Source organism: Mus caroli, chromosome 7 (assembly GCF_900094665.2).
Source record: "Mus caroli chromosome 7, CAROLI_EIJ_v1.1, whole genome shotgun sequence".
Classification (NCBI taxonomy): Eukaryota; Metazoa; Chordata; class Mammalia; order Rodentia; family Muridae; genus Mus; species Mus caroli.
This window is the reverse complement of record NC_034576.1, coordinates 101,020,280-101,034,946: the sequence shown is the minus strand read 5'-3', so window position 1 is coordinate 101,034,946 and position 14,667 is coordinate 101,020,280. Positions and strand designations below refer to the sequence as shown.

The window sequence follows — 14,667 nt, the reverse complement described above, 5'->3', positions numbered from 1 at the left end:
TGCATATATATATGCAAATAATTTCGGCAGAAGAGGATGGAAGTCTTAAGCCGCTACTACAGAGCATTTTCCCTTCTTGGAAATCCAGCCAGAAGTTGACTTTCCCTCCAGGAAAAAAAATATGTCTGTTAAGTCTGTTGCTTTCTCCCTCACTTGGTGTCTGCCAGCTTTCCTGCTTTTGCTCTCTCTCTCTTCTGTTCTCTGTCTCTGGTCTCTTTTCTCAAGCACGCCCATTAATGACTCTAGACCTTTTTTAAAACTTATTTTTAGTGGGGTAGGGGAGAATTTGAGAGAAAACCCTCACCCACCCATTCTTGCCAACTAATTCTGCTTCCCTNCACACACACACACACACACACACACACACACACACACACACACACTGGCGACCTCCAGATGTTCCCGACCCAGCGGCCATCTGCTGAGATTACTGGGACGCGCAACTGAAGGAAGGCAGAGGGGGGCAGGGATCCGGGATGCAGGAAGCTGGGAGAGGCCTTGTGGAATGGGAGGGAACCGCGCACTTTTTAGACGCTCCCTAGGGTGGAACCCGTGCTCGGCCGGCGGGCGGGGGCAGGGCTGCTAAAACGCCCCCCTAGACTTGCACTTTAACGACGCTCCCTGAGCTTCCTGGCCTGTTGCCCGTGCAGCCACTGGGTGCCGAGCAAGGGGAGCCCGGCGGCGGGCGGGGACGTGGGGCGGGACGAGCGGCGCAGAGAAAAGCGCCGGCCCACGGGCCAACGCCGGGTCGCCTAGGTGAGCGTGCCGAGGCGACAACTGCGGACCTGCCAGGTGGGTGCTGTCGGGAGGCGCAGAGAGATCGGCGCGCGTTTGGAGGTTTGGAGCCCGGGACTCCAACCTCACCGCCCCATCCTGTGAGCAGGCCAGCGCGAGGGGCGGGTCCGGGTCCTGCCGAGGCCCCTCAACTTTTCCGGGACACCGAGTCGTAGAGTCGGGGGAGCAGGGGTGAGGGCTTTCAGGAGACAAAGGCTCTGCCTGGGGGCCGTGGGCGTGGGCCGGCTCCTCCAGGGTCTTTGTAAGAACACGTGCATCTCACGGTAGTGGGTCTTTTGTGGATTTGGGTTCGGAAGCCAGCATCTGCCTTTGCCTTTGTGTGTGCGTGGCTTTGCATGGCTTTCTCGCTCCGGTGTCCCCGTTTTGCAGCCTTGCGTTTGGTTGTGGGGACCGGTGGGCGCTCCTAGTGTCCGCATACGTGGTCTTACTTGTCGACGTGTCTGAGTTGAGTATCTGTGGGGTATGTGCGCACTGAGAGCCTGAAGCTGCCCGGACTCTCTGCTCCCTTTCTGTCCATCGTTTTCCCCGTACTTGGCTTCAAACTTTTCTCTGGGTTCCTCCGGCAACGCCTGTTGGCAGCCCTTCTCTGTCTCACCTCCGGAGGTCCTTTGAGCCGGGAGGGGATGAGATGGATTTGGTGGGTTGGGGGTGATCTGCAGTGCCTGGCGACTGGCCCGGGCCAGGACTGGGCGGAGCGTGCCGGACACCCTCACAGGACCCCAGTGGGAGGAGGGAGGGGACACCGCTGGTCTGGGCTCCGGCCTGAGGCTGGAGACCCGGGAATAGCGTACTGCTGGCAGTAGTCTGCTCTGCGCTCCCGGGACAGAGTGAGTGCGGACTGAGATCAGTCTGTTTGGTGGAGAGACTTGATTGGCTTTGAGTTCCGGCTCTGCTTTAACCCGACCCCAGAGTGAGGGGACGAACCTCCCGATCCAGTAGGTGAGAAAAGCCACGGTTTGTCTGCATCCGGCCTGCTCGCGGCCCCTAGCCCTGTTTGGGCTGTGATGAAAAGGGGCTTTCCACACACTAGTTTCCCAAGGGATGGCCAATGGCTCACGTAGGGCACGGGCGTGTTGCTGAGCCCGTTGAGATTCGGTCACTGATTGTGGATGAAGTGAGAAGAACTCTATGCCGCGGGAGCGGAGCGCACCGTGGTGGTAACCAGCGTGGCGAGCTTAGCTGAAAGCGGCTCCCGCCCACACTTGGCCAGGCCCAGAGGTGACTCAAACTTTGATCCTTTCTTGCTCCATGCTAGCCTTTCGGATAAGTCTAGACTTGCAAAGCCCCCAGAGTGGGAGGGGCTGCATCCTGTCCGAGCTTTTGATCCTGGGTGGCAAAGATAAGTCAAACACTTTTTTCCCAACCATCCACCCCAATTTGTAACTTAGAACTTTGGTCAGTACTACCCCGTCGGAGTGGGGGTGGGGGACAAACTTGGGAAAGGCAACGATGGTCACTTTCCTTTTCGTTTCTAGTCCTTCCTTATGAAAGAGGGAGTATGGACGGTCTCTGTACTCTCTTGATTCTCCTGATTACCAGAGATCGCAGAGTCTGGAAACAACTGTGTTCCCAGGCATCAGTTTGTTCCTAGGGAGGCTGGAATGCACCAGCCTGGAGTACTGACCGGTGAAAGGGCAAAAGCTGGTGTCGCTTATCTTTTACATGACAGACTGGGCAAGAGATCGAATCCTGACCAATTTTCTTTTTAATTGTAACTTCTGGCTCGCCGCAGAGACAATGCACTTGATTGGGTTTCCCCATCCTTTCTCAGGGCTCTGAGCCTGGGAATTGGAGATATTTCCTGAAGACATCTGGCCCCACTTTGGAAGTCTCCTGCCAAAGCAAGTGCTAAGACAGGCAGGTCCCATAGGAGCAGACCTGGCTGAGCAGGTGACTCTCTCTACTCAGGGGTTTGAAGTTTTCCAAGAGTTGGCAGAGGCCGGAAAGGCCTCCCACAGTACATGCAGGGTTCTGTGTGTTCTGGAAACAGCACCCAGGTACTTGTCTTCCAGTCAGGGTTCAGGGTGTTGGGGAATAGGAGTTACCCAAAGGCTGGGAGGGAAGGCAGAGTCGCTGAGCATCAGTCTGATCTCCCATTTGAGCCTGAGTGCAGAGAGCTGCTGGAGAAAACAGAACCATGGGGTGGGGGGTGTTTGATCATTTTTTCCTCTGGCCTTTGGACGGTGCTGGAGTCTGGGAGGCCTGTCTGAAGGCAGGGTGCTTGCATGTCTTCCAGTCAGGAAGTCTGGGAGTTGTGCTCTCCTTCCATAGCCTCTATCACCTGGCAGGTGTCCTGTCACCTGTCTGATTCTCAGGCTCCTTTGAAGGGAAATTTTGATCCCTGTTCACTGATGGTGTTGTGACTGGTAAATAGCATAACAAATTACTACATGTGCTAATAAACTGAGATGTGGTTTCTGGGTGTCTGGTTACATACATTGTGTGACTACAAGCGGAGGCAGAAATAACATGAACCCCTAACTTTAAACCTGGTTTTACCACTTAGCCAAACCCTTAGTTCCAGGAAGCACCCAAGCAGAAGGAAGCCTTTCTGTCCCTGTCATTTTCCTCTCTGGTTTCTGCCCCCGCCATGCTAGTATCCACGCTAGAGAGGAGCTCGGCACATTCTTAGACAGCCATAGCCCAGTGGCCCTTCAGGGGATGAAAGCCAGGTTAGGGTGGGAAGGCCTCACGGAAAAGCTAGCTTTTGAATCAAACAGGTGGGAATTTGTGGAAGACAAAGGGGGAGGGCTTTGCCATCTTTGTCAAAAGAAATAGCCTGTGCAAAGAAAGAAGTCCCTGGGGAGTGACAGATATTCAGCCTGAGAGGCTGTCTTTGTGGAATTGGTTTTAGACGAGGCACTGTGGTGGGGGCTTGGTCTTCAGTGGGAGGCTATACTCTGGTGCCCAGCGGGGCACTTGTGTAGAGCTTTGGCAGTGTTTAGTTAGAAGTGGAGGCCAGAGGCCAGAGGGCTACAGAGTTCTCCCGAGTATGACCTCCGCAGGGTGAGGAAGAGGACAGACAGTGACCTACCTGCCCAGGAGTGACTGCTGATTTGGTGCCAGCTTCTCATTTGACCATAGGTGGCACCCCCTACTTCAGCTTGCTCTGGCTTCTGTCACCTTCCCAGATCCCAGGGGAACTTGATCAGGACCCTGGATGGGACATTGAGAGAGAATCCAAGACCTCCAGGGATAACTTCTGGGTTCTCCTCCATCCGGTGTGTCTTAGCATCTCTTTTTTGGCCCTGCAGTTACTCACAGAGACAAGACAACACTCACTGAGACCCTCTGGGGCCAGCTCAGGCTAAGTCCTTCCTTTCTCTTAAGGGAGCAGCACCAGTTGCTCTCCGTGTTTCGAGACTGGGGTGTCACCGTCACATGAAGTCCTGTAAGGACCCAACCTTCAGGTCCCCTTTCTCCTGCCCCATGCAGCCTCTCCCTGCGTTCTCACATGCTGCTGCAGATCAGTGGGAACTTGACAATTTCCCCAAAGATCAGCTGGAAGGAGAAAATAGCATTTGGGGCCTTGTCTATCACCCTGTGGGTGACATTCTTCTGGTGGGAGGGTGCTGAAGTTCCAGGCCCCACTCATACTGTGAAGGAGGCCAGGTGCTAGGTTCAGAATACCTGGATCCAACCTTTGTCTCGTCAGTGGCCATGTGACTCTGGACAAGTCGCTGAACCTCTCTAGACTCTCTAGACAGCCTTAAGACCAGTGCAGTGCCTTCGACCTTCCTGGTTTGGCAGAGTGGTCAGACATAATTGCTGAGCATGCATGGGACAGGCCTAAGTGTCCTTTGGTGACACTGTCACCTTCTATGTGCCTGAACGCCTTTTAGGCATTTTCGTTTGTTTGCTTGCTTCCTTGTTTTGAAACGGAATCTTACTATATAGCCCCAGCTGCCCTGGAACTCACCATGTGAGCCAGGCTAGCCCCAAACTCAGAGATCCTCCAGCCACTCTGAAGTGCTGGGATTAAAGGCATGTACCATCAACCCCCCAGCCAATAATACCCGGTATATAGTAATATATTACCTGATCCAGGGGAAAAAATAAGAAGCCCTAACTCCCCTTCTCTGCCCACAGAGGATGGCTAGGTAAGCATGCCATTACAGCCCAGCATCACCAGCTCTGAGCAGCTGTCCACACTGCCAAGTTTACAAGTTGAGGCCAACTGTGGGTTTGAAGCTATCATGTCTGGGTCTGGTTCGTGGTTCCTCTGTTACCTGGCTGAATAGCATGCCAATGTTTGCCTGTGCGACAGGGACACTAAGCAGCACCTTGAAGGACTACAGTGGAGTGGGAGTCACACATACTGGCAATCTTGATTCTGTAGAGAAAGCCACGCTGCCGGAGGCTCCCAGTATTCTAATTCTATTTCCCAAATTCTAGTTCCTTTCACTTTAGGAAATCTCTCCCTGGAGAATCCTATTATCATCTCTATTGGCTGAGGGGAGTGAGGGGGCTGGGCACTGAACCAACCTGCAGCTAGCCCCTTACCCACTTAGCTCCTGTAACTGGGGTATCCTGTTGAAGTTGTTACTAAAAAAAACTAGGAAGTTCTGTGGGTCAGAAATGCTGTGGTGCTCTATCAGGTCTTGGCAACCAGGCCCAGGAGGAGCCTGGACTCCAACCTGGAACCCAACCCCAGAGAGGTGTCCACAGAAGAGGAGGGTAGTTGAAGCCTCCTCAGCAGATACCAACAGGGTGTCTGAGAACCTTCTGGGAGTCTGGCTCTGCAAATAGGAACCCTGCTGGGAAGGGGCAGACAGGAGAAGTCACCACCTCCTGGAGATCTAGAACAGCCACCAGGGACTAAGTACTTCCTGAGCAGGCTGCTCCATCAGACAGGGTCCACAGCCTTCACTTCTTGTCCCTGCAGAGAACGCTGGGATTCTAGTGATAGAGCTGGATTCCCAGCCAGTACCAGGTCCAGTAGCCACCCCTGTGGCTTTCTTGCTGGGTCTCTGTTGCTGCCACCCTGCCACCAAGTCTGACTTTGACTTCAGTTAGGGAAAGATACCTAGGTTAAGAAAGGAGGTGCTCTGTCCCAAGCTGCTGGCACCTTATGTTTGAAATTTGAATTTTCTCAGTACCCTCTGAAGGAGGCCTGTTGGTAGCCTGAGGTGTGAGAGGCCAGGAGGGAGGGGTAGTGGGAGCCTGTGGAGACAGAGAGCGATTTGTTCCACCAGGCAGAAGCAGGCCAGTAGATGTGTGTGATGTTAGGACCTTGTGAGGCGGTGGGCCCCAGCTACTGGGCCTTGCTATGCTGTCTGCATTTCCCTTAATGCCCCTCTGGGCCTCAGTCAACCATCATCTCCAAGGGCTCTGCAGCTCACGAGCCTGGAATTCTCTGTTTGTGGACAGTGTGAACAACAGCTGACTGTGTAGGAAAGCTGCTACCCAGAAAACAAAGAGGGTCCAGTCCCTAAGGGGATTCAGAGAAGGAAGGGAGAAGGGCATCTCCAACTTCCAGAGGCCTCTTGTATGGGAGCAATTGATTTCTGTGGCTTTACAAACAATCCCCTAGGGCAGTGATATGGCTAACTCTGTCTCCTGGCAGGTTCGGGATATGATGTCGAGAGAGCCGCTTGGAGCTGCCAGGCTCGTAGCATTTATACCTACTGTTTGTTCATGCTTGACCTCACGAAACAGCAGCCTACTGTCTTTAGGGTCACTGTGGACTTGACATCGTGGGCCCTAAATAGCTCATGGCTGGCCTCACAGGACCTGCTGTCTACCAGCTCAGAGCTGTGTGAAGTATCTTGCCTTGTGTTCTGTTGATCCTCCAGATGTCTTTCATCTGCAGGTCAGGTTTTGTAGAAAAGATCTCTTGACCTAGAGATCTCTCTTCTCCCCAGACATCCTTGATGGATGCCTTTCTGCGCTGCCTGCCTGACTCTGTCCTTTCTCCCCGGGGCAGAGGGTCCCTGAATGGAGGCTGAGCAGCATTAATACTGCTGCACAGATGAGGAACTCAAACTCCTGGACATAAAACTGAAAAGTCACAAGAACTCCTGCGTCCAAGATGTTAGTGTTGTTGCTATGGGTGAGAGGGGGCCCTAACAATCCCTCCCACTCACACCCAGCAAGGCTTAGCCACATGCTTTGTGCTTAGCGTTTTGTTCAGCTTTAAAACTCTGTAACTCGGGTTGGCACTAAACCCTATATTTGTGAAGACGGGAAGCAGAGGCTTACAGAGGGGTGGGACTTGACTGGTGGTCACAACGATCCAGGGCAGAACAGAGACAGAGACCTATGGCTTCTGACTCTCCCCTGGGACTTGTCCCAACACAGAGTTGCCCTGTCGCTTTCTTGTCAGCGTCCTGGAATGTAGTGAAGCACGATGGGGTCCCTCTGTCTGACATCTACCCTAGAGAGACAGAGTAGCCCATGCTGTATATCTGTCAGTGTCCTGGCTACACTGGGCATGTCCCCCATAGGGGGACATGTCTAGTCCTTACAGCAGCTCTTTGAAGGACTGTCTTCCCCTTTTCATTTCCTCTCAAGTATCTCCAAAATATTAGCAAGTGACTCTTCAGATCATTTAATGGGAGATGGGAGGGTTGGTCTCATTGGGCAAACTTGAGGTCTACAGGACAGGGGCTTGTCTCTTCCTGTTTCCCACTAGAGTTCCCCAGGGCCTAAGTATGACAGAAAGGGCCCTGGAAGATGTTCATGGCACAGCAGAACAAGGTTCTGGCCTAGAGCATGTATCACCCAGGCTGCCTAGGTGGGTCTCCACCTGCAGTCCTGTCTCCTTTATCTCATGGCGAGAACCGCTGCTATGTTCCAGATTCTCCAGGGAAGGCTGTGTGAAGCTCTTCACAGATGAGGTTGCAGGGGTTTGTTGGCTTGTGTGAGGATGGCAGGATAGACTTTGCCTCCCTGTGCAGAGTCCAGGGCCAGGGCCCAGAGGAGAGCAACATCTGGGCTGTATTTGCCCCGCTGGTTATATAAGCTAGAGCTCAGCTCAGGAGAAGCCACTTGGCATTTTGTGAGCGCATTGTATAATCACCTCTGAGAGCCAAAGGGCGATTTGGGGGCCCCTTGTGGTGTTTATTTAAACCCCAGGCAGGGTGGGTTGAAGCAGATCAGCCTAGCTAGAGGGCGGGGTAGGGGTGGGAGTAATGATCTCTGGGAGAGTTCCCTGGGGAACAAAGGGGGCCTGGAGCAACTTAATATTTTCCTCTTGGTGCAAACATTGGAACACTCTGTCCTGCCTTGGTTGGGACCAAGCCCAGGATGCACCTGGGCCGGGTTTAATCCTCCAATTGGTCTCTACAAAAGAAAGGGGTGGGCAAGAAGGGCCCCAGGGTTGGGTAGGGGAGGTGAGCCCAGGATGGAGCCAGAGTGCAGATCAAGTGGCTGCCCCTTTAAAGTTTCATGCAGGGCTGGTAATGCTACCCAGCTGCTCCCCAACCCCCAGCCTAGAAGGTGGGCAGGTCCTCACCCCTCCCACTTCACCCCTATTTCTTTCTCTGGAGGCCCGTGGAAGGGAGACAGGCAGGAGGACAGGCCACCCAGATGAAGAGCCTTCTGTCTCCTGAGTGGCCACCTAGCAGGGGAGGGGGCCACTTAGAGGTTCTCAGTTTATAACCCTCTGGTTCTCATGCTAATACCACCCAGCATGTGATCGCAAACCTTGAGTGTGCCTGTACGGACTCATGTGACCCTTAGATATGACAGCATGCATAGTGTCAGACATAAGTAGCAGCTTCTGTTGTAATTTCACAGAAGGAATTGAGGGGAAGGGGTGAGTGGCTTGGGTCTCAGCAAAGCCCCTCCTGGATTCTGCTTACTTCCCAGCAGCCCTCTGGGGACAGGAGACAGAGATAGAAGCACTGAGCAGGCCTGGGTCTAATTCTGCCCTGTCTTGTGCTAGTTTGGTGGTGAGGCACTTGTTCTCTCTGGGCCTCCGTTTCTTTTCCTGTACAATGGGGTAACAAGCCCGCCACCTTTCACAGTTAAAAGAGGGAGAGCAGAGAGGTGATCCGGCTATGTTAGCGGGAAGTAAGGCGTGGGTAAGAAACCAGGGGCTTAGTTAGGATGGTGGATGTCTCACAAGCATCTTTGAGAGTCTGGACACTGGATCTTAAGTAGAAAGGAAGATGTTACTTACTGCAAGAGAACCAGCTAAGGTAGAGGGCAGTCAGCAAAGGATCCTGGCTCTGGTGTCTACACCACGCAGTACCACCATGCTTAGCTGGATTCATGCCTGTCTCCAACCCTTCAAAGCTCAGTTCTCCCTTAGTGGGATGGAGACATGACTCTGTCTTGTAGGTGATGGTAAGGGTTAGAGGAGACAGTGTTCGGAGGCAGCCAACTCAGCAGCCGACCTGTGGTTTCATTTCAGCAAAGGTGAATGAAGCCCCCAACTCCACGCTTGTGCTGTGAAGTCCTCTCTGGCCTACCTGGGTCTCCAGCAGCCTCTGAGCTTCAGATCAGCAGTTACAGTAAAAGCGGCCAAGAGACTGTCCGGTCTAACAGATTTCACGTAAGATGTCCGGGTACCCTTACTTTGGTCAGAGCAGGCCACTTGGATCTCATGCTCCTGGTTGGAGGTCCACCCACGTGGTCCAACCCTTAACCATACAGATGTGGGGACTGAGGGCAAAGAAAAGTAGGGACTAGGGGTTAAGAGTGTTTCAGGAGGCTAGGAGCTGTGACAAGTTCCCGCTGTGTCCCTACACATGGGCTGTCTCTTATAGGCCAGGATGCGAGTGTCTGGTACAGCCACCCCTCACCTGCAGCTCTCTTTCCAGGTGTCACCATGTTGTGCTCTCTGTTCCTGCTGCTGCTGGCCGTGGGCAGAGTGCAGACGACTCGGCCGTGTTTCCCTGGCTGCCAGTGTGAAGAAGAGACATTCGGCCTCTTTGACAGTTTCAGCCTGATCCGAGTGGACTGCAGCAGCCTGGGCCCCCACATTGTGCCTGTGCCCATCCCTCTGGATACAGCCCACCTGGACCTGTCTTCCAACCGGCTAGTAACCGTGAATGAGTCAGTCCTGGCAGGGCCAGGCTATACCACACTGGCTGGCCTGGATCTCAGTTACAACCTACTCACCAGCATCATGCCCTCTGCCTTCTCCCGACTGCGCTACCTGGAGTCACTCGACCTCAGCCACAATGGCCTGGCAGCCCTGCCGGCAGAGATTTTCACCAGCTCCCCCTTGAGTGACATCAATCTGAGCCATAACCGACTACGAGAGGTCTCGATATCTGCCTTCACCACCCACAGCCAGGGCCGGGCACTGCATGTGGACCTATCCCACAATCTTATCCACCGCCTGCTTCCCCATCCAGCCAGGGCCAGCCTGCCTGCACCTACCATTCAGAGCTTGAACCTGTCCTGGAACCGGTTCCGAGCTGTGCCCGATCTCCGAGACCTACCCCTGCGTTACCTGAGCCTGGATGGGAACCCTCTGGCTACCATCAACCCAGATGCCTTCATGGGGCTGGCAGGCCTCACCCACCTGTCACTGGCCAGCCTGCAGGGTATCCTCCATCTACCACCCCACGCCTTCCGGGAGCTCCCAGGCCTTCAGGTCCTGGACTTGTCAGGCAACCCCAAGCTCAAGTGGGCAGGAGCTGAGGTGTTTTCAGGCCTGGGTTTGCTGCAGGAACTAGACCTGTCAGGCTCCAGCTTGGTGCCCCTGCCTGAGATGCTGCTACATCACCTCCCTGCTTTACAAAGTGTCAGCGTAGGCCAGGATGTGCAGTGCCGGCGCCTGGTGCGGGAGGGCGCCTACCACCGGCAGCCTGGCTCCAGCCCTAAGGTAGTCCTACACTGTGGAGACACCCAGGAATCTGCTGCCAGGGGCCCAGACATCTTGTGACGAATGGTGTGGCCTGAGGCCACTTGACAGACTGCTGTCCTGGGCTTGCTCAGGTCCCCACTAATATTTTAACGTGCCAATGCCTGTGGAGAGTCTACAGGTCTAAGTGGCGGCCATCTCAGTAAAGATATGGGCCAAGGATAGTTTTTGTACCTGGGGCCTATACCCAATAACAAAGTCTGCCGGTTTGTCACCATGGCTCACCTCCCAGAACTCTGAGCAAAGGGACTGATGCCAAACCAGACTTTGGTTGTCCCTTCCTGAGCCCTGCCCCAGTTGTCCCTAAGTGCCTTCCCTTTTGTCTGGACTGACCTGACCCATGATGTTTGGACTACATGTAGGTGAGCACCCGCATTGCAAAGCTGACTCAGGTCCACTGGGCTGAAGGTCCCTTGGAGCCCAGTGTCTAGTCACACCTTTTTGCTCTGGGCCCATGAGGCCTACTTCTTCCTTTTCTCATGGAATCCTGGGTAGAATCTTAACAATAGAAGGACCTAGAGAGAAAATCAAATCCACCCTCCTTGTGGGGAAGATGGTAATATGGGACCAAGAGCAGCAAACATGCTCACCTGGTGTCTTGGAGCCCAGCCTCCTGCTGAGGTTGGGGGCTCTGCCATCCCTCCCCTGCTGGGTACCCTGTTACCCTTCATTGTCTGTGCTGTTTCCCATTGTGCCCAGCAGTAGCAACAACAAGATCACATGGGTGGGGACCCTAGGTCCGGTGGCCAGCTTATGGTATGAGCAAGGTCAGTCCCCCTTTCAGAGCCTCAGGAAGCTTGGACCATCTCAGTCTCAAGCCTGTCAGTTTCTTCCTCTGGGATGGGAGTCCCGAAGCATCGAGACTGGAAACGTACACATTTCCCCCAGGGACCCTGTCTTAAGATGCTTTTCTAAGTCAATGCAATTGTGGCCATCTGGCCACAAGCTCCAAGGGACTTGTGGACTTAATGTCCATGGGCCAGAGCCCAGAGACCCGTTTCCCCCTCCAAGGAGCGGGGCAGGAAGGGTCTCCCAGGCACGCTGTGCTCACCCCCAGGGCCACATCTCAGCTCTCCAGCCCTGGATTCTTTCCTGTCTTCATTGTATGAGTTGTTGCCCTTTTTTGTTTTTTGTTTTTGTTTGTTTTTAAATGAACTGCCACTTTTAACCCCCACCTCTGCTGGCCGGGGGATGGAAAGGAAGATAAATGTTATTCGTTCACTTTTGTAAGACTCTGTTCTGGGTGTGGGTCAGGAGGTCTTAGGAAGAAGTTGGCTGTCAGTGACCATGTGGGCATTGGGGCTGGTCCCAGAGATGCTCTGGGAAAGTCAGTGAGAGCTATGCCTTCTCATGCTAGCCCAGCCCAGCCCAGCCCACCCTGCAACGGGTCCTTGGTTTAATAAACACATGTAAGAGTTCTTTCCGCCCGGCGTGGTAGCACACGACTTTAATCCCAGCTCTTGGGAGGCAGAGGCAGGCGAATTTCTGAGTTCGAGGCCAGCCTGGTCTACAAAGTGAGTTCCAGGACAGCCAGGGCTACACAGAGAAACCCTGTCTTGAAAAACCAAAAAAAAAAGAGTTCTTTCCGTCACTGAACTAGCATATGCTGACAAATCACTGGACTGGGGTTGGGGCCACAAAGATACATTAGACCCCACCTTGGGCAGTTTATTGGGGGTGTATGACAATGTATGAGAGGCAGCCACTTGGGTGGACCAACCCTCTTCCTATACTCCATCAAGTTCCCTCACCCACATCCATGCCACCCCACCTCCACCCACCACCTGTCCAGCTTTAGCAGTGAGCTTGCTGGGGCCTTGCACGCCCCTGCCTCAGCTCAGGCTGTAGCTGTGGGGCTCTGTTCTTGTCCTATTTGAGCCCCTCAGCTCTTTCTCACCTAGGACAACCAGTTCCTAGTGTGCCTTGCTCTAACGGTCACTTCTGTTTGAACACTTCGGTGACAGCTCACTTCCAGCTCTTTGCGGCCCAAGTTGGCTTGTCAACAGGTTGGTTCTGACTGACCAGTCTAAGGAGGTATCGAACACCGTCATCAACACCAACAACAATCTGTTGCTGTACTCGATCCAGGCTCTGTGCTGAGCTGGGTCCCCCACCAAGGGGGACATAACAGGATCCCTAGCTTGGAGCCAGTGATGGGAGCCTAGCGGGAGCCTCGCATCGCTCATGAGAGGCAGACCAGAACAAGGAGGTGGCACTCAGGAAAGGTCATGGGTGAAGGGTGGATGGCACCGAGTCCAGAACATTCCAACAATGGGCATCCATCCAGGGACTGTGTTTCCTTGCCAGTAAGGTCACCGTGGGAAATTTATCAACTAGAAACTCTTGAGTCCAGGGCACCTGATCAGCGCAAAAAGAGCTGAGGTGGGAGGGTTCCAGTCACTCGGGGGGATAGGCAGCCCTGGATATCAGGCAGGATAGGCTTCAGATGTAGGAGGGAGGAAATACTGTACTATTACACAATAGGCCAGGGCCCTCCCGAAGCCCTACTGGTGGAAGGAATTCTGTTTTGTTTTGAGACAAGATCTCTCTACGAAGTTCTGTGCACACATAGGAATCTTAAAAACAGGTACAAAGCCAAAAGGGGGAAAAATAGAAAAAGAGAGAGAGAGAGAGAAATCTCAGCATTCAGGCTGCCACAGGGGCAGGGGTTGGTGGTGGTCACCAGCGATGCAGGATTCCCGAGGCAGAGCCAGGAGGACGATGGTTTACATTCAGGCTCTGGGGCTGCAAGGTTGGAGGTGAACTTGTGCTGCTAAATTAGACCCTATCTCAAAAAAACGGTAACAAAGGTAAAAACAAAAGGGGAGGCAAGGCTTGAGCTCCTGGAGTGAAGGCGAGGGCACAGACATCAGATTGCAGCCTCATCCTGTGACATGAGATGTCCAAACACTGCCAACATAGCCTCTTGCAGCCTTAGACCTCCCTCACTGGTAGTGCTCTGGAGAGGCATCTGGCCCACAGCACCACCTGGTGGCCACACCCCAGATTGAATGGACTGGTGGAGGAAGGCTTTAAGTACCATTCTCAGCTTCTAGCCATCCAGATACATTCAGAGGGTCTTCCCCCTCCCCCCAGAAGTCCTGCCACTTCCAGAGTGCCTTAGAATAAACAGTCTCCAACTTCGTGCAAAGATTCCGTTTTGGATTCACACACACACACACACAAAAAACACAAACCGATTGTGTGACTTCCCTGAGCCTGAAAAATGAAGGTGAAGATACCTCTGTCCACAAGAGGAGGGCATGAAGTCACATTTGTGCAGAACCAGAACTCTGGCAGTCACAAAATAAGGTGCCCCAGAAGTACCCTTCCTCTCTTCCTTACAGTTGTGTCCAGTAGTTTTTCACCATATGTCTTAGTTAGGATTTTATTGCTGTGAACAGACACCTTGACCAAGGCAACTCTCATAAAAACAACATTTAACTGGGGCTGGCTTACAGGTTCAGAGGCTCAGTCCATTACCATCAAGGTGGGAGCATGGCAGCATCCAGGCAAGCATGGTACAGGAGGAGCCGAGAGTTCTACATCTATATCTGAAGGCTTCTAGGAGAAGATTGGCTCTTGCATGGTTGGTTAGGGGGAGGGACTCATTGCCCACCCCAACAGTGACATCTCCAACAAGGCAACACCTCCTAATAGTGTCACTCCCTGGGCCAAGCATATTCAAACCACCACACCTTATAAATGAGGAAAACAGCCTCACTTTATCTACCGATACCATCATCCACTCCTTGGCTGTCACTGCTAGAAGGGTGCTCAGAAACACCAAAAAGCCATCAGATTGAAGTTGTTTTTCTGTTGCAAATCGGGGAGATTATACAACTCTGAGTAGATCCTATCAGACTATGTTGTGTAGAACCTCCAGCAGAAAAAGCCAAGGTCAAAGCTACAGATGTTTTTCTTCAAGGTCAAAGCTGCAGATGTTTTTCTTCTTGGCCCCTTTTCACATGTGTGAGACTCAAGATCACACTTTGAGGTGCAGACCCAGGTCCCCCAGGGTCTAGCAGGTGGCAGCACTCTGTGCTTCAGAC

General features: G+C 53.3%; 1 protein-coding gene across 2 annotated transcripts; it reads left to right on the top strand.

Annotated features, from left to right (window-relative positions):
- The first annotated feature begins 711 nt into the window (after positions 1-711).
- Tsku (tsukushi, small leucine rich proteoglycan) lies at positions 712-12,039 on the top strand. 2 transcript variants are annotated; one of them, XM_021167836.2, is made up of 3 exons: positions 712-792; positions 9,155-9,295; positions 9,564-12,039. In XM_021167836.2, exon 3 carries the CDS (start codon positions 9,572-9,574, stop codon positions 10,634-10,636), a length of 1,065 nt encoding a protein of 354 aa, XP_021023495.1. In that variant the 5' UTR covers positions 712-792; positions 9,155-9,295; positions 9,564-9,571; the 3' UTR covers positions 10,637-12,039. The 2 variants fall into 2 exon arrangements, with proteins under 2 accessions (XP_021023495.1, XP_021023496.1); XM_021167837.2 differs by lacking the exon at positions 9,155-9,295.
- Positions 12,040-14,667: the final 2,628 nt, after the last annotated feature.